This window comes from Sebastes fasciatus, chromosome 17 (assembly GCF_043250625.1).
Source record: "Sebastes fasciatus isolate fSebFas1 chromosome 17, fSebFas1.pri, whole genome shotgun sequence".
Taxonomy (NCBI): domain Eukaryota; kingdom Metazoa; phylum Chordata; class Actinopteri; order Perciformes; family Sebastidae; genus Sebastes; species Sebastes fasciatus.
The window spans coordinates 10,947,324-10,967,544 of NC_133811.1; the positions used below are offsets into that span (position 1 = coordinate 10,947,324).

General features: G+C 41.6%; 1 protein-coding gene across 4 annotated transcripts; it reads right to left on the minus strand.

Moving 5' to 3' along the window:
- Window positions 1-1,738: 1,738 nt before the first annotated feature.
- Window positions 1,739-18,566, minus strand: LOC141754271 (SH3 domain-binding protein 5-like). 4 transcript variants are annotated; one of them, XM_074613216.1, is made up of 10 exons: window positions 18,187-18,565; window positions 17,640-17,702; window positions 16,250-16,315; window positions 13,327-13,455; window positions 5,527-5,691; window positions 5,240-5,370; window positions 4,916-4,958; window positions 4,191-4,407; window positions 3,843-4,058; window positions 1,739-3,276 (listed from the first exon to the last, which is right to left on the minus strand). In XM_074613216.1, exons 1-10 carry the CDS (start codon window positions 18,280-18,282, stop codon window positions 3,101-3,103), a joined length of 1,302 nt encoding a protein of 433 aa, XP_074469317.1. In that variant the 5' UTR covers window positions 18,283-18,565; the 3' UTR covers window positions 1,739-3,100. The 4 variants fall into 4 exon arrangements, with proteins under 4 accessions (XP_074469317.1, XP_074469314.1, XP_074469315.1 ...); XM_074613213.1 differs by having other exon boundaries at window positions 3,708-4,058; window positions 18,187-18,564; XM_074613215.1 differs by having other exon boundaries at window positions 3,103-3,276; window positions 3,676-4,058; window positions 18,187-18,566.
- Window positions 18,567-20,221: the final 1,655 nt, after the last annotated feature.

Sequence of the window (20,221 nt, forward strand, 5' to 3'; positions counted from 1 at the left end):
TCTTCAAACTTGGCACAAACATCCACTTGGACTCAAGGATGAACTGATTAGATTTTGGTGGTGACAGGTCAAGTACACTGTGACCTCCCGTCCTTGAGGTAAGATAATGATTTTTTGTTTTTTTAATGGAGGAAGCCTGTAAATGGGTAGACACCCCAAGTGTGCTGCTACAATACACTCATACTTGACAATCTCTACTCAGCTGCGTATTTGCAATATGCCTTTTTCAAAATGTTGCTTTATTCAGAAAATAATGTTTGTCCGTGCACTCCCCGATATTCGCACCAGTCATCTGGTGGGAGCGCACAAGGGGGCTTTTATACAGTCCGGTCTCTAGCCTACCTTTTAGTCATTATTCATAACATGCAGTCGATTTTTCAGTCTAATAATACTAATAATGCTGATAATCAGTTATTTCTTTGTGAGCTCTTTGTGACACCAAATAACATAAATATAAGTATATGAAGTGCTGCATGAATTTCAGTCAATCACCAGAATTAGATTTTCCCACGAGGGTCCTGATGATGCAGGATGACAATCACCAAAACAGTCCAATCAACAAGTTACTTGTCAGTCTGTATAACTCAATGTTTACTCCTCTGGTTCATTTGTAAGAAGTCAGTGTGAACAGCAACTGGACCAGAACTAAAATGCAGCAATATCTCCTTTTTTTCCTTCGTCCAGACCAAATGAACCAAACTTCAGGTGTGAAAGCACCCTTAGTCTTTATCTTCGATTACACAGTGTGTACACATACAGTATATACTGTAGTTACAGTGTGGTTGCCAGTTAACTAAAACCATGACTGATGAGTTCCAATATGAAAAGAGTATTTATCACAAATAGTTTGACGCTCCTGCTAAAAGCCTCAAGACTGGAGTGCATACAAAACCCAAACTTAGCACTAGATGTCAGTATCTTACAAAACATGGTCATATTATTGCCCAATATTATAAAGTCCAGGCCAGAGCTACTCTGGCACAGATATTGAAGTCACAGGATGCAGTATAATTAAAAGTCAGCATGCTCTCAGGAACGTGTGCAGACAGGGTTGCAGAGTAAAAGAAACTGTCTCAGGGCACTAACTGAAGTCATGAGATTATACTGAAACAGCTGAGCAAACAGCAGGACATATAAACAGTCAGTGTGTGTGTTTAGTGCAGAGTAAAAGCTGAAAGATGGAAGAAGAGATAAAAATAGTAAGCAGGAAAGGATATTTTCTACCAATTCAGATATTGGCTTTATTTAAAATGCTTTATATGGGTCGCTGAAAATATTTGTTTTTTGACGAATTGGTCTCCATATCTTCAGTTTCCTAAATTACAAAAATAAACTTGTCAATGCGCTCTGGTATACAGACTCTATAATGGAAACAGTCTCTAAATTACCTCAAATATATCATTGGCATTTTTGCACTGCAAGTTCATGTTACTTACAGTATTGGTCACCATATTGGTTGATACAATATATCTGAATACCTGATATATCAGGCTCCAATAGGGTGAAAATATCAGTGTGAAAAAGACTGAAGAAACTGGCAAAAAATGATTTAAAGTGGTTGCACTGACAAATTGTTTTACATATCCATAAACTTAAACATAAAGCTATACCACTCCCACCTTTATATTGTGTAAATATGACCTTATTTCAAAAGAGACTTTCATGACCCATATTTAGATTTATAACCTTAAATGCTAAGACATTTTCGAAGACTGCTAAAAAATAAAATAATAATCTGTTCCGTGTAACACGTTTATTGCTTATTTTGTGTTAAACATTAACAACAGTAACCACAAAACACTGTTCATATACAAGAATACAGGAGTATAAATATAGAATATCTGTACTACAGGGTAGTATTTGAGCATTTCTCAAAAACACAACAGACACACACAAAAAATCATTTGCAGCACTCAATACATTCACTCATTCATTCACAAATCCAAATGGAAGACCATTTGTGTTCAGTCTCTTCTTTTGTTTAGTGCTCAGAGTACTGCTTGCACTCCACGTTCCTCCCTGACAACTATTCCTCCACCCTGCATTTCCACTTTACATTTAGGAGCTACAGGAGGAGCTCAATAATCAAGGTAGAACAAGACGTGGTCCAACATCTGACAGCTTGTTTTGTCCCATTTTTATCCTCGTTTGGAGATTCAGATCCAAAAAAAGAGGCTCGCTGTTGTCATCTGTTAGTGGTGCCAACTCTAGTATATTCACACCAATAAATGTTTACCACATTAACAAGTTATTATAAAGCTATAGACAGGTTACACCATTATTGAGATGACTGACAGCCTCTACAGTATGTCAAAGGAAAGAAAATTTCCCATATTCCTGTACAAGGGCGGCTGTGGCTCAGAGGGTAGAGCAGGTTGTCCACCAATCGGAAGGTCGGTGGTTCGATCCCCGGCTGCTCCGGGTCACATGTCGATGTGTCCTTGAGCAAGACACTTAACCCCAAATTGCTCCCAGAGGCATAGCCATCGGTGTGTGAATGAGTATTTAGATTAAATCCTGATGGGCAAAGTTGGCACCTTAGTAGCCTCTGCCATCAGTGTATGAATGTGTGTGTGAATGGGTGAATACTGACATGTAGTGTAAAGCGCTTTGAGTGGTCGGAAGACTAGAAAAGCGCTATATAGGTCCAAGTCCATTTACCAAGTCCATTTACAACACAAATTTCGAAAATTTCTTTTAGCAGAAACAGAGCTCGTGAAATCAGTTCAATGGCAACAAGCAACATCCTCTTTGCAACAGGAAGCAATGAAGTTTATGACAAATGCAGTCTTTTGAATAATGCTAACTCTAATAATACCAATAGACACCAATCCTCCTGTCCCTCATTTGTTTACAATACAGGTTCACAATTGATTTGTCAATGATGCACTGATGTTCAAATACACTACGTATAGCACCTTTAATGTGACACCACTGGATGTGTAGACAATATGGAGACATAATGTCCGGTTGGTTGGAGTGTGCAGGTTGCTCTCTCATTGCTCAGATTAGGAGTATTTCATCCTGCCCGCGCTCCACGTCTTCTGCCTTAAAGTCCAAAGTTGGCACAGTGAGAGTTTTTAAGTGTGACAAATGTTTATCAGACACTGTTGAGTAACAGGACGGTAGTGGCTGAGCTGGGAGAGGACATTTCAGGGTTAATGAAATGGGGGTCTTGCTCAACCCCGGAGTCCCCTTCTTGTTTTTGCGCTACAGTCAAGGTTAGCTTTTTCAAACCGGCTTCTAGTGTCGCCTCCGCTCCCTCTGCTCTGTCACCTGCAACGCACACACACACACAGATAATGAGGGCATGCAATGGTGAATAATGTGCATAGGATACACCAATTTATCTTTGCTGACTGAAGCAAACATAAATTGAAAACCAAACACTTTCCAGTTAATGTCATCCACCTCTAGCATGATGGATATGATGTTTTATGATTTATTTATTTGTTGCACAATAAAGAACTAATATGAGTCAATGTTACTCTGGTGGACTCCTGCTCTATTCTTAATGCACTGGCATGAAATCGTATCAGTCTTGTAATCTCAGAGAGGAAAAAGTATAAGCGTATTACAAAACTAAAGGTTGAACTATTTCTTTAATGCTCCACTACAAAAATACAAAACAATTTCCTCATGTAGGATGAAGAATCCCATTAGAACTCAACACACATGTACACACTGATGATGTGATGAACACACACCTCTCTCCTGGTCGCAGTCTGGAGAAGAAGCTCCACTGCACTGGCTGCGAGGGCCAAGGAGAGGTGAGCCATGCCCAGAACCACACGCTGAGTCTGGGTCATGAGAGCTACAGGGGCTCGCTAACTCCAGCTCACCGGGACATGAGGAGGAGGGAGAGGAGGTGAGGTAGGAGCAGGGCATGTCCAGGGGGGTGGAGGCAGAGGTGGAAGGTTGGGAGGATGGGGAGGATGGTGAGGAAGGTGTGGAAGGTGAGGAGGGCATGGCTCGGGGTGAGGAGGGCGAGTGAGTGTCGGCCTCCTCCTCTGAGCTGCTACTGTGACTGCCCTCTTCGTCAATTGATACGGACACCACTGAAACACACATACACACACAGATATGCACATTAAACATGCAGACACACAGATGCACCAACGAAACAAAAACCCATGATGTGGATGGATGACATGGATGCATATTCATTTCTAAGCTTCAGTTTTACTCACTTGACAGACCGTCTGACTCCATCTTGAAGTTGGCGATGTCCTCGTTGCCCCCATCTCCCTCCGCGCCGACACCCTGTTCCCTGGTTCCCATGGCGAGGGAGCGTCGCTGGGCGTGGATCTCTTCAGAGATGCTCTCAAGGTTGCGTAGTGCTGCGCGGTAGTCGGCCTTAGCAACCACAACTTTGGCCTGGCGCTCATCCACATGACGCTTGAGTTGCTATGAGGAAGCATACAGTTTCTTTGTAAAAAAAACTAAGTACATATGAGTTTTTTACATACAAAGTGTTTACTAGTTTATGTGAGCATGATTTATGATGATTTACACAGTCCAGAGTAGTGCTTTCATTCCCAAAATCATTCAAAATACGACCCTAAATTACAGAGATGCCGATTGGCACGGGACTTATATCATGACATTTCCTGTGCATTTGGCGAAAAATAGTAGGTAATTTGCGCTGGAGCTCTTACTTTTGACAAAATACAGACATGGCAGATTCGCAGAGGATTAAGATCACAGATAATCTCTGCAATTATTACACTTTACTAGAGGTTCCCAGGTAATACTACTCCTGTGCGAATGGGGTTTAAGAGACAATATTTCAGGCTGAACCATAGTGATATACCAACTGACATTAGCGTCTCTAAAAATGTATAAACTCCAGTGCTTTGAACTGATATGGCTCAAAGTATCTTTAAATTGTTTAAAAGCCTGCTAATATACATACCTCAAGGTGTAGATAATACTTGGCTTTCAGTTCAAAATACGGCCTACAGGGGGAGAAAAAGAAGAAAAACTGAGAGAGAGGGAGAAGAAAGTGTGCCAGCTGTCACTGGAGAAACTGCTGGAAGAATAACACTCCTGAGAGCAGTCACATTCCTTGGCTCTTAGAAAGGGTGCACACCCCAACGCTGCAAAACCAACACATATGAAACATCTGGACTGCATCAGATGACATAAACGTGCACACAAAACGCACTCTCACACACAGCGAGGCCCAAGCAGGGGGAAAGGAAAACGAAACCTTCAGAGAGGAGACAAAGGCACAGACCTGGATTTGTTGATGGAGCGTTTGAGTTTCTTCTCTAACTGCCTCATATGGCTGATACAGGAATTGTAATTGGACGCTGTTTTCCTGTGTTCAGCTTCACTGCGTGTTCTCTCCTGTTCGGCCTCCATCACCTGAAACAATCAAAAGTTTATATTAATGGTAAAAACCAAGCAAACTATCCCTATCTCCAGCGTCCGTAGCGGTCTAAACTTCACCGTCAAGCACAAATGACTTGTTAGGATGGAATCTTTTCAGTATTATTCAGCTGTCTTGCATCATGTTCGTACCCGCTTTGTGGCGTGATTGAGCATTTCCTGCCAGGCGGAGTCAAACTGGCGGCTGTCCTCCTCCAGCAGCCTCTCCTCGGCCAGGGCGATGGTTTCCTTGGCTGCCCGCAAGATCTCCATCGCCCGCTGGAACTCCTGAGTGGCTTTTTGGGCTTCAATCTGGGCCTAGAGTTCAAAGAGAAAAGTCAGTTATAATCACATCAAATGTGAAAGCGAGGTAGCTACAAGTGTCATGCTTGAAAACAATGTACATCAGCGATAGGTGGTACATATTACTGCTGTGGAGCTCAGGATTTAATGATGAACTGGGATTTCACTCAATTCTGATGTTATGAAAAGTGACAGAGCTGACGGAGAGCTTAAATGATAGCATCGTGACATGAATTTGACACTAATTTCTACCAGCAAGTTGGTCCAGCCTTTGTTCTTATGTGGTATGAGTGCAACAACTGTCCTCGTGCTGCTTCCAGTGTATGTCCTCTTTCCTCTGGAGGAACCATGGTTGATTCCTTGTGACAGCCATAGAGGTGCGAAGAGGTCACACAGAGAAACACACGCACAGAAAGACAACCGTGCCTTGATCCAATAGACAAACAGGAGCTTTGTCACTAAGAAAATCTGACACGCTGTCAGTGGGTTCTTCCTGCCCACAGTCACAGTCAATAGGAGGATTATTCCCATCATGCTGGACATATTTAGACCCACTCTCTCCGCTCAGACAGGCGGATTTAAAGGTCAGTGTATTGGCTGAATACCAAGCAGTTACAGTGACTCTTATCCCATTTCATGGAATAAGATGAGAAATGATGAAGAAAATCTGGGTAATTTGTCAGTCCCTCCAGGAAGTCGCGATGTTGCGATCGCAACAATTCACACAAATCCAACCAATTTCCGTGACTTTTGCACGACCTTGCAACGTTTCCGCAAATTTGACCAATCATAGCAGTCCCCCCGCGCCCACGTCACTTCCTTCTTTCTGGTTGTGAAGATGCATCAGACAACTCGGACAATGTCTCACATTTACCAACAAAAATGACTGCTTAAGACTGTGTAAGGTAGTTCCCCGATGTTCTGCACAAAAGCGGAGGTGTTCAGCACTGCCTGCAATATTGTGGTGGAACACAAACGAAGGTCATTGTTTGACAAACACTTTTTTACTGCAGAACACACACGGAGAATGGCTAAAAAGCGTGGACAGCAGACGAGACAAATCACCATGACACAGGCTGTTGCATCCAAATCTGTTGCAAGTGCTGAATAAATAAATAAAGGTGAGTAACTTATATTAACTATGCATGGTTAGTGGTAACGTTATTGTTGTGTAAATCACTAAGTCGTAACTATTTTTGCAATTTTCACTTGCTCCCGCAATTTTATTGCAAAAATACCTCCTAAACATTGCAACATGCATTCATTTTTTTAGAAAAGCTGCTGTGAAATCAGGAATTTTTCCTCAAAAAAAGCCCATGAAATCCTGACTTGTGATTTGTAAATTTAATGGAGACCTTTATCTTGTCAAAACTGCTGATGACATCACCATAATTGAATGTCAACATTGGGGACTCCCACATGAAAATGTATTACATCAGGGATATGATTTAGACAATCACCTTGGATTTCTAGAGAAAGTATAGTATCAAAGGCATCGGGTGGAATAAACCCAAAAAACTACATGCTTTGTTTCCTAGGAACTTGTTCCAAGACAAAGCAAGGGTATAGGATTTAGCTGGGGCTGTGATAATATACATACATATGCCATACATATTGATTATGATGTTAGTTTTGGGAATGCTCAATCTCTACATATCAAACATAAATCACAAACAGAAGAAACAAAACAACATCCTCGTCCTCATACCCATCTTGCAGACTTTCAGTTTAACAAATGGTTTTATAATAGGCAAAATGGTTACAGCATCACATCTGTGAGTTACTCCGCTCCGAGCTATCGGGCATATCATTTTACTTGCATCTGAGACATCCAAAGTTATGCAACAAGGGGCCGTCCCACTCCTTTAAATGCTTTATTGGGATAGAGTACATTTTGTACAGTGCAACAGCTTAATGGGACACATTTCCCCTTCAAGGGGAATCAGTTATTGTAAGTGGCGTGTCACCCTATTTCATAACATACCCTGTGTCTGTCATTATGCCACTTGTCCTGTTTAACTCTGTCTGCAGTGACTGTATTCTACAATAACAACTCTAGTTTGTGTTTCTATCCTTGAGCATTTTGAATGGGTTATTGTTGCAGCTGAATGGCCATTTTAACTATGAAATAAAGCCATCCATTCTCACCATTTTCACAGTTCAAAACATGAATTGTTTGACATCCAAATGTATTTTCCCAAAATCAATAGATGACAGCAAAGAAAACTTGACCCAAGCTGCAAAGAAATGGTCTATACAAATTGTTATCAGTCACGTTATTTCCTCTACCTTAACTTGCTAATAGGTGCTTTTATTTTAGAAAAGGTGCAAATTGATTTATCATAATTGTATGCCTATACTCACTGTATGCATTAACATCTGTAATTTTAGGGATTTGACACATAACACCTCTTCCTAACTGGACACGATGCGAACAAGTGAACACCGGATTGTTTCAGTTTTTCCAGATGATGTCCTAACCTGCTCCATGCGTCAGCAAACAGGCTATTATTTGGCTCTATTTATGCAAAGTTTTGTGCACCTCCAACCTATTTCCATTGGTCAAAATTGACACTGACAGTAACTGACATAAATCAATATCACTCTCTGTATATAATAGGGTGTGATATCGCTCGTAGTATATCTGGACTATTTTTTGCGCTCCATTCATTTGCTTGTTCGCTGTATGTTAGGAAGATAAGAAGTTATGTTGAGCGCGTTAGTTGCCTATTTCATATCCAGGAGACACGGGGTGACGAACGCATTTATGTAGTTATGTTTCTGGCCACCTGGCAAATGTAATATTCACTCTCCTTTTAGCTCCGTTTTGGTCTCCACCAAATCCTGAGAGAAATATCTGACTCTGACTAAGTGCTACATATTGTTAACTGTTCCTGCTTCAGCCTCCTGACCGTATTCAGAAGACACAGGGGAGACCGTAGCTTTGGTCTCCAGGGCCGGAGTCGATACTGTACTCGCTCCGGAGTTAACCCCCGTGCACTTAACTCAACAGCAGGGAAACAAGACACGGGAAAAACCTCCGTTGATCTTGAAGAGCTGCAGCATTTATTTCTTGTACAAACTGCAACTTCCATCGAACATTCACTTTATATTTTCACTAAGCTAAAACCAACTCTCTTCTGCTCCGCTGCCCGCTTGCTTTCTCACTCATACGCCGCACTCGTTCCCATTCGCTCCACCTCCCACATGCACGCGCACACACACTACACACTGACTCTGCTATTCTCCAAATGACCTACGTCACTCTCACAACACTATGTTCACCAGCTAGCTCCTAACTTTGTCTGTCTGAACAGATAGCATGTAGTCCAGTGGGTTTATCAGCGCTTTATCCCAAATTCACACTAAAGCAGTTGTGAATTGCGGCCTGCGGCGAGCTGCGGCGGCCACTCCCAAGCTCAGTGAGCTGCAGCCGTTTGATTCTGAGGCGAAGTGCGTCCAAACTAAAAGTTGGGGATAGTTTAACTTTTAGCAGCAAAGTGCAGCCAGAGAATACCCGCAACCAATCGGTAAACAGATCCTGTGACTACTTTGACATGTTGACCAATGTTACAAAGAATTTCTTCCCACCTGAAACACATGAACACGCCTCCTGGCCGCCGAATTCATGCACTTTATCTTTTTAACCTGTTTTCGCCGCTGAATCAGTTTGACATCCTGATATATCCTCCAAATGCATATTGTAGATCCTTCTGTCTGCTTCTCTCTTAAATCACTTTTTTTGTTTTTCCAAAAATGAGCTAGATATTTGTGCAGTTAGTGACAGTGTGGGCTCCATGCAGCTCTGATGGCTTGACGGAGTAGTAGCGGGGAGGCGGGGCTTAGCAAAGGGTCAATTGCAGTTCTCGTGTGTTCATTACTACGAGCGACACATTTCACATTAAACAGCTTCAACATAACAGACTCCTAAAGGTTCAGTGCAGTTCTCTCAGCTGTTACACGTTTTTTCTCACGGCCTTCCTTGACTTTCTGTTACATTAACCCCGGTGACATGACCCCCTGCCATGTTTATGATAAAGGCTACTACAGTGACGTGAGCAAAAGATCTGCATCGTCTCACACTAATCGTAGAAAATTCAAAAGCTGGCATCTTTTGTGTCGGTGTTGTTGTGACGTCTTGACTGTTGCGGCGGTTAGCTATAGTTAGATATAGATAGCCTATCCAGGGTTGTCAAAGCCCCTTTGAGAAGGTGAAGAGATAGAGGAAGGGGGTCGGGAAGATAACAGTTGCTCTTTGTGTGTAATCTGTTAGTTTGACTGGCAAAGATGAATCCCTCCTCTTTGTCCCATCATGACCCATTTCCCAGGCTCGGAGAAGAGAAGGGGTGCAGGGAAACCAGAAGGACGATGATGGATATTTGATGAGGAGAGACCATGAGCGAGGAATAGAAGGAACTGAGACTTTAACACCATCCATCAGTGGTTTTTGTCAAGTTGGAGATAAAACGTGCCCGTCCTTCACAGGACTTCCTGGACAGAGCAGCAGCACACTTCCTTTCTCATGCCGGGTTGTTGTTTACTGATAGTGTTGTCAGTAGCTAAGCTTACAAAACACAGTGGCTATGTGAGTCACTGCCTTTCTTTACTTTTGCAAAAAAAAGAAAGAAATGAACAAATGACAAATCTTTAGCACCCTGGTGAGTAACATGCATCAGAGGTGGATGACGCAATTTGCCTTGAAGCCTGCTGAGCATGTGACAGCATGCACATGGCAAGCATTGTCAACTAACTTGATGTCATGGAACCCACACTATCTGACTGTCTCTAAGGCAAACAATACGATGGTTTTGGTCTGAAATACCATGACACGCTGTCACCTCGTATTTGCATGACGCCTGTTCACATCCTGTATACGTGTGTGTGTGTAACCATGCACATAACTGAACGCTCTGCCTCCACATGTTCGGCTGTCCCCCACACTCCCTGTTTTTAAATCAAACCTCAAAACGCACTTTTATTCCTTGGCTTTTGGCTCGGCATGAGAGTTGCCTCTTTTAATCCTTTTTCCTTTCCTATTGGTCATAACGCTTTAATTATTTTAATGTCCTGTTCGTTTTAAATTGGTCTTAGTATTTTATTGTGTTTTTATGTTTTTTATGTATAATTGTACAGCACTTTGATCAACTTTTGTTGTTTTTAAATGTGCTTTATAAATACATTTGGATTGGAAGGGCATAGGTTTCGTTTCAACATTGGGGGGGAACACATCTAAAGTAGGGGGTCTGGGGTAACCTGACCCGTCAGATGGTTTGTTTCACAGAACCATCTCAGAAGCTGTCATTGGAAACAGTTTGGAAAAGGACAGGCCCATTCAAAAAACACGTTGCAGCGATTGAACCATCTGTCAATCGAACTAACAAAAATAAAACTAACTGGAGATGAAAACATCGCCATACTTTACACGTTGAGTGCTGTACTTTGCTCTTCTTTCAATGAAGAAATACTCTCCAGTTCTGATATAACGGATGCTATTGCAACATCTACGCTAACCTCTCAAGGTGTCGCCATTAGTTGTTTAGAACCAACAGTCGCCTCTCAGTGTCGTCTCACGCTATGGTCTCACTATGGACATCTAAGCCACACCCACAGCTGCCAGTAGCTCCTCACAGGACGCTGATTGGTTCGTTGTTTGGCGAGCCGGACACAAACGCATTACTTGGAGCCTGACGAGATAGATTTTTGTGTGAAATTTGATCCTGCGATTCTCGCATGATCTCGTGACGTCGCGGAATCCAGCTGATGTGATGTGCAAGGTGAGGTCTAGGGGTTCCTCCCGCAGGAAATTTTGAGTGTCAAACACTTCATTTCCTGCGTTCTGGTGAATTTTTGTGCACCAATTTCTGCCTTTTCTGCATCAAGTTATGGTGGAGATGTTCAGAGGTCAAGGGACATTTAGCCGAGCATTATTTAGCTGTGCTGTGATTAAATTTAGGTATGTGTGAGCAACCCTAAGAAGAGTCTAAAATCACCACTGCAGACAGCCAGACAGACAGGCAGTGGTGCAGAAGAGAATGCGTGGTAAAAAGGACAAAAGATAGGACAGTGCAGGCAAATTCCTATACACCGCACCCCCAGTTTGCTGGAATGTAGGAGTATAAACATGGGGGGTTGGGGGCTGACACTGGCTTATGGGTGGGGGTAGGTAGTGTGTGTGTGTGTGTGTGTGTGTTCTGGTTGGGTCAGTGAGGGTAAAGCATCTGAATCCCTTTTAAAATAGGTCATGTATTAAATATTAAATATTCATCCATAAATCATGACCAGACAATACGCTAGTTTAACCTGGGGCTTCATCGGCTTTGCTTAATCCCCCTGATCATACACACATGCACACCCACAAGCGCACGCACACAGGCACATACACGGAGCTAAGGAAGGCTTTGGATCCTTTCACGTGAACGCAGGTCCCATCAAAATTCAAAACCTTCCAGTAATCCCTCACGTGTAACTGCCAGAAACAGACGCTACTGGCAGGTAGTTTGTCATATTGAAACAGAGATAAGCAAGGACACACACACACATATACACAATCTATTTCAGTTTGACAGCTCAGCTCTGACCCACAAATGTCAGCCTTCTGATGAATGACTCATAAGCTTCTTCCTTATTGGCTGAGAAGAGGGGTGCGCGGGACTCAAAATTTCTGGTGCTGCCCAATCAGATCAAAGCCTCAACAGGCCGGAGCAACTTGATAGTAAAGGACACGATGACCCACCGGAGAGGGGACAGCCCAGTTTAGTGCATTAACCACTGGGGAGGTTGCCATACTTTGTATCTACCTGCAACAGTGCAGCAAATGATGCAACACATCATTATGACACAAGTTAAAATAGAGTATATGTCTGGACCGTGTATGGTCAGGCTGTGAATTTGTGGCTAAATTGTTACACAAATAGTCAGTGGTCATGTCTATAATGTTAAATCCAGCGCTTCATGTCCACCAGGTCCGGCGAGGACACTAGGGGACGCGCTGCTTCACTAAACTGGCCGTTCAAGTGGTGATGTACCCGATCGTTGAATGCACCTGATTGGTCCCTGGTATCTGCTTGCCGTTTCAAACAGGAAACAACATGTCGGCCTGTTATTCCATCTAGACAATCCACCAAAATCTACTTCTGAAAACATTTTAAGCGAGAAATAGGCTATGCCACCGCTGAATCTCGTCTCATTTTAGAATTAGATCGCCTTGTTTGACAGCTCGGTCTAAGTTTCGTGAGCAGGACGTGTCACGCTGGACGGGCTCATCTGCATAAAGGACTGTTCTCCGCTTTTTCATTTTTGAAAGAGCAACGGCCAATAAGGAAACTCCAACACTCAGCCGACCAATCGTGTAAATTCATCACTCAGTCAGTCACTCGCTCAGTGACAAACTTCTGTAGGGCTGGCCCTCTGCAGTCCAGCCAAAAATATGGCAGTTTCCGTGCAGCTCAGACAATTCCTGTAGCTCAGGATGCAGAGGTGTGACTGAGTTTAAAAATAGCTTTCACGTGACTGTGCTCCTTTAAGTAGATATAAGCTGAGCTCTTTAAACTTCTCATCGCTTATCCTCAGTAAGCCTAACCTCACACTCGCTGTCTGCCAACCTCAGTCACTCCAGCTCTCTTCAGTGAAAGTGTATGTGTGTGTGTGTACCTGTCTTGCCACTTTGCGGGCTTCCCAGTACGGTTTGGAGTCATCCACGGCTCGTCCGATCCTCTTCACCTGCTCGTCCAGCTTCACCGTTGCTTCCACCAGCACGGCGCGAAACCGCTGACGGCAGTCCTACACACAGATATTAAACGTATCAATTAATCTACAGTCATAATACTGCATTTCAAAGCTGTTGTGAAGGTCGGAACTGGATCTGGAAAACTGGAAAAACTGTATTTTCTCGTGTTTAATGTTTTAAGCTTTAGCCACAATTTGGCTTGCCTTGCGGCTTGTACTGTCCTGCTGGCCCTAATCAATTTGGCCTGGTGCCTCCAAAGCGGCTCTAATTCAAGTCATCATTAAACCCTTACCCAAATACAAGGACATGCATTGATATACAGAACACAGCAGTTGTATCTCACTGTTGGTTTTTGCTCTTCAGAGTTGTTTAGCAAACCTTATAGCCTACATTCTTGGGTAGTGAAATCATATCGAAATTGTTTGTGAGCACTGATATTGCGTAATTGGCAACAGCTGTGTGTGTGTGTGTGTGCGGATTTTATGGCATAAAGCTCAGGGTGGCACAGTGACAGTAGACCTGTTATTCATAGATGAGGTCTGTCATCACCTAATCTATATGGCAGGGTTACTGAGTGTGTGTCTGTGTGTTGTAATTTACAGAGAGGAGACTTTGAAAGGCAGCAGCACCTGCATCCTGTTCATAAAACTGAAGGAAGAGGACAAGAGAGGGCAAAAGAGGGAAAAGGGAGAGGGTGCTACAGGAAGCACACTTCCCTTGACACCATTACGTTTCCTGACTTCCTGTTCCTGCCATGAGATGATGACGCAGCACGCAGGCTGGGAAGCATATTCGGTTATTACACGGCTTTGTTCAATACTCGAGTCTGATTGGTCAATCACGGCGTTCTACAGTCTTATTTCTTTATAGCAGACCGTTGCTATGTATAGCAGACCGTTGCTATGGGCGCAGTTCTGATGTCGGACTCTGGTGGACTGTTTTTGTGTCAAATTATTGATTTCTTAAAGGTCCGATATTATAAAAAAGTGAGATTTTTTAATGTTTTTTTTATTATAAAGCAGGCTTAAGTCCTATATAAATACTGTGAAAGTATTGAAACACTCAATCCACAAGGAAATACACACAGCCCGTATTCAAAAACTGTGCGTTTGAAACAAGCTGTCAGGATTTCTGCCCATTCGTGATGTCACGAATATACAATATTTAGACCCTTGACACAATTTTAAACGTAAAAATTCTAAATGTGTCCCAGTTTATTCCTGGTTGCAGTGTATGTGAATGTCATCAGCTGACAGGAAGTACACATGGACTCAAGCTGTTGCCTAGCAACGCAATTCTGTTGCAATTCTGTCAAAATGAGCTAAAACGGAGCGTTTCAGACAGAGGTTAAATACAGGCATATTCAGGCAGACAGTATGAGGAAAATAAAGGGGTTTTGAACATTACAGCATGTAAACATGTTCTAGTAGAAACACAAAATACAAGTATGAACCTGAAAATTAGCATAATATGGGACCTTTAAGTAAGTAGCAGTGTTATAAGCGGGATAATGTGCAGCTAGCAGCTCATTGTTGTGAAATAAAGTGAGGGGTGAAGCAAGAGAGAGAGAGAGAGAGAGGGAGAGCGCGGCAGCGACGAGAGCCAGTAATGTTATCAACTCATAGAGCAGGAAAAGTTAAGAGTTTGGTTTGTCCGTTGTCGGCTACTGTAGAAACATGGCGGTGCAACATGACGGACTCCGTGGAGAGAGGACTCGCTCCCTATGTAGATATAAATGGCTCATTCTAAGGTAACGAAAACACAACGACTCTTATCAGGTGATTATACACTAAAGAAAACATACTTATGAATATTATATTCCATTTCTGTCAATAGATCCCGCTAAATGCCACCCACTCGTCCTTTTAAATGACCTGCTGACATTCTACATTTACGGGTGTTTACATTGTTTGATTATTAGATGATCATCATTTTATTAGTAGGCTAATTAGCCCATTTCTTATGTCTTGTTTAGCACAGAAATACTTATTTTTGTTAAAAGTTTTAACCCAAGCACTTTAAGCAGAGGGAATTTAGGAAAGCCAAACTGAATAAAAAAGATGTTAAATGCCACATTGTGTTTATTAGAACAACAACCTACTAAAATTAAAAAGCTGTATAGTTTTTACATTTAAATTCCTATAGCTTTGCAGATCAGATAGGTAATGTAAATGTCTGGCCCCTTGGCACCTAACTGTTTTTAAATCTGGCCCTTTTAAATAAGTAATTAAATAGGCCTAGTATAGGTGATGGCACACACTCTTCATCTCTAACACATCTCTGCCATGAGAGGTTTACCTTTCTGTTGGCAGAGTAGAGAACCCTAAATCTGAACAGGATTTAACCTCATTGCTTCAGCTTTTCCTGAATCCTCTGAATCTACTGTACACAGTCCTTAATCAACTCCAGACTCCGCAGGGAAACTGCCTGCAGCCTGCCAGCGGTGCTTTTCACATTCTTCAGCTCCCGGCTTTCTAACTCATCATGAATCGACTTCTTTCATTTTCTGTTTGCATGTCTGTGTATATATTTATATCAGTGACACAACTGTTGCTTCAAAAATATCGCAAGCGGCAGTGGGAAAAAATTAACATTTTTCAAAAAACAGCAAACGGCAGTTAATTCCTTCACACCAGTTGGGTAAACATGACCGGGATCTATGACAATTATCCAGAATGTAGCTGAAGAACATGAATTAAGCAACAATGGTTCAAATAGAAGGATATGTAAACACACATCTCTCTGTCTGTTGTGACATTTATTCCAGCACTGTAGCATTCGGATGTGTGAGGGTCTAATGAGAAACAGAAGAGGCCTACTTTGAGGAAAAGAAAAACAACTGCCTACCTCTGGAATGTTTTTACTTTTGCTGAACAGTAACTCTTCTAGTAAATGTTTAAATCCAAGCGAGCGCTGTGGAAAAAAAAAAAAAAACTACCACCACTTTAAAAATGTTAGGCATGTTTTTAAAGGAAACAAGAAGAGCACTTGGGATTTAAACTGCTCCAAATGTGCCATTCATATATTATATTTAACATTCAGATCACAGTTAAAGCAGCAGTAGGTAGAATTGGAGCAAATACGATTAAAAAAAACACGTTATTTCTATAAAACGGTCACTATATCCTGACAGTAGTGCCTGAGACAGGTAATCTGAAAAAAATCACGTGCCTCTGTGTCCTCCGGTGCTCCTAATGGCATCTGCAAGATTTCACAGACCGGAGGAAAACAACCAATCAGAGCCGAGCTGGAGACTGCCGTCTCTGAGCAGCTGTCAATCACTCGCGAAGTCCGATCAAACGGTCAAACTAGGCAGCGCTGCTCAAACATGAATCAATATTCTGTTACTGTAATGCCCGTTTCTAACGTAAAATGATTTCAGAAACATCTTGTAGTGTACTGTTTAGCTGTAAAATGAGAAAGTTTGTGACCCGGCAGCCATGTTGAGATCAGTTGAGGAAATACCAAGCTTTGCCCACCAGCCGGAGCACACTTTCTCATTTTACAGCTAAACAGTACACTACAAGATGTTTCTGAAAAAAATTTACGTGAGAGAAACGCGCATTGCAGTAACAAAATATTGTTGATTGATTCACATTTGATCAGTGCTGACTAGTTTGACCTTTTGATCGGAGTTTGCGAGTGATTGACAGCTGCCTCCGCTGAATAACAGCCAATAGGAACGCTCTCTCTCTGAAATTATCTGTGATTGGCCAAATTCAGATTTTTTAAAGCCTGAAAACAGAGCCATGAGGAGGTGCAGAAGTCTAGTTTTCTCTCAGAACACTTGAATTACAATATGCTGAAAGGTTATTATGGGATTTTTGCCCAATGATGCCAAAAATATTCAGCCTACTGCCACTTTAACGTCTCTTGTGGCACTAAGAGGTCATACAGTGCAGTGTTATTATAGAGGAGAGACAATTGCCGCTTCAGTTTTTCCACATCTTTCCACATTTAGACTTGAGCAAGATTTTCCATGTAAACAGTTTCTATGCAGTGACCTCGTTGCTAGGCAAATTCCTGAAACACACAAAACTGGAAACGAGATGAGTTATCTCACAGCACTGACAGGATTTCTCACTTGTTTCGAATTAAAGTGTGAGAGTGAGACTTAATGGCTCCTTGAGACGGCTGTTTTTGCAGCAGAGCTCAGCCATGACTGGAAGTGTTTACCACAGCAGGGAGGGAGGCACTGATGATAATGACAAATCATGGTTGGTGTTTCGACTCTTACCTCCAGCTCGCTCTCCCAGCGGTTGATGTCATCTGTAGACTGGTTTAGCTTCTCCAGCTCTCCCTGTTTACAGACAACATGGCATACATGCATGGAGAGGCATAGAGAGAGAGAGAGAGAGAGAGAGAGGGTATGGTTAAAACAGATTGTGAGTCTGGAGGCTAAACTGTGTGACTTCTGTTTTTTTTTTGTGACCAAATTACTGAGCATGGAGCCCTCAGTGTGTGTGTGAGGGACAAATACTCTTAATTCTATCTATTTAAGTTCTATTAAATGTTATTGCATGACTAGAAAGCACATTCAGTTAAGATGGAATTATGTTAAGTGGAACTATATTACTATATTATTAGTGTATTAATATAACAAAAGTACTAATATTTCACATTTCCCTGGCTTTTACTGGCTGTTTAGTTCCACTAAATGTGAGGTTTAACATTTTTAAAATTCAACACAACCTGACTTCTTTTCACTGGGCTTCCCATTTTCACCTCAATGTCACTTTCACTGGTGGCCACATCTGGATCTAATTTTTTTTTTTAAATCTCACCTGGATTCTTGGATCCACTTCTTCTCCTTCCTCCTCCTCCTCCTCAGCACACTGCGAGTCCTCCTCACAATTATTCCCATTTTGTAAAGGATCCATTTTTGAGGATATGTGGAGTTTCTTTTGGTGAAAGGAAATGTGGGTCTTCACTGCAAACAAAAGCTCGACCCCGGGGTGCTGGACAGCAGGAGGTGTCCAGCTGTGATCCGCCCTCACTAACCTTCACACAGAGCACATTGCATGCTGCAGGCTGCAGGCTCTGTTGAAGGCTTCAGGGTTTTAAAGGAGTCCACTGTCTGTCTGTAAGAGGAGCGCGTCTGATTGCTGGGAGATCCGACACACACACTGTTGAGGAGGATCACAACCTCAGGGATAGGCAGGCAGCACTGTGGAAAAGAAAGTATTAACCTAACTAGAATGATCAATATAACTACTTCTGCTTTGGACTTTCAAAATAAAAGCCCATTTAGTGTAGCAGCAGCAGCAGGCTTTTGTGTCAAAGTGGGCAGGCTATGACACAGTGGTGGAAGAAGTATTCAGATCCATTACTTATTCATTCATTTTCATTTCATTTCGAACATGTAGAATACAAAAAAAAAAAGAAAGAAAGAAAGAAAAAGAATGATCATACCAACAAGTGGACAGTCAGAAACAAGTAGTATTTACATACAATGTAAAGCATAAGGAAAATAAGTTGTCAAACACCTGATGCCTTGATCTACATATTCGAAAAGGAATGAGAAGAAATATAAACTTATTTAATCCCACCCCTTCTCTATAAGTCAATTATTAATTATTAACCAGCTTCCTTATTGAGCCATACATATACTCTAATTCAATTTTCCTAAATATGTCTAACTAAAATTATTATTATTTATAATTATTCTAACTGTAATTATTATAGTGAGAGTGACTTAAGTAAAAGTGCTAATACAACACTGTGAAAATACTCCAATACAAGTAAAAATCTATGCATTCAAAACCTTATTTAAGTAAAAGTATGCAAGTATTGTCAGCAAAATGTACTTAACTTATGAAAAGTAAAAGTACTCATCATGCAGTGTCAGTGTTTTGTATTGTATATGATGTTTTCAGATCAATATTACTGCTGCATTATTGTGTATATTGAATTTTACCGCTGTAGATGTTTAAGGTTGTGCTGATTTAACTAATATACTGTTGGCTATAGTTTAATCTACAGCAGTGCATCATATTCTATAAGATCATGACATGTTTGTAGTGTCGCTGTCCTGTAAGAAGTTGGAGAATTTTCACAACATATAAAGGAACACAACACGTCTGGAGATGCATTGTTTTCACTGGACAGGAGTGTATGGAAAATTGTAATCTGAAAAGTAACTAAATTTATCAGATAAATGTAGTGAAGTAAAAAGTACAATATTTACCTCTGATGTAGTGGAGTATAAGCATAAAGTTGCATATAGCATAGTGGAAATTCTCAAGTAAATTACAAATACATCAAATATCTACTTAAGTACAATACTTGAGTAAATGTGCTTAGTTACATTCCACCACTGCCATGACATGGCAATATATACAGTATACTGTATATATTAGGGCTATTAACAACTTGCGATTAGCTGTTGTTGTGTACTAGTCCTAAAAGAATTGTTGTTTTGAGGATGGTCTGTAAATGTAGTAATTTAGCTTACTGTATATGATCCAAATACCCATTTTTCCACAAATTCCGCTTTTATTCTGACGAGACACACGCTCATATTTTCCGGTGTTATTGAAGTTAGATGTTGTGAGCTTGACGCAGCTCCAGCTGGGATAGTGAGTTGGTTTCACTCGCCCTCTGGTGTCTGGTGGTGGTGAGGACTCCTGGGAGCAGGGAGGGTCACACTGGAGGCACGATGATGGCAGCAGGCTGCATTCCTGTAAACACTGTAAACACTGGGCTGTTTATATAGACCAGAGGTTTCCATAATGGCATCAATAGGAGGTTATAAAGGCGTTTATCAGAGCCCCTAGGTGAAGTGATGATTATATAAATATTTTAGAATTTAGGTTTTTG

Bases quoted from the DNA above. Each gene is read 5' to 3' on its own strand.
- LOC141754271 (XM_074613213.1), bottom strand. From the start codon at position 18,282: ATGGATCCTTTACAAAATGGGAATAATTGTGAGGAGGACTCGCAGTGT. The intron at 4,059-4,190 runs GTGAGTAAAACT...TGTGTGTTTCAG, and splicing joins GGAGTCAGACGGTCTGTCAA to TGGTGTCCGTATCAATTGAC. The intron at 3,277-3,707 runs GTGTGTGTTCAT...TGTGCGTTGCAG, and splicing joins AGACTGCGACCAGGAGAGAG to GTGACAGAGCAGAGGGAGCG.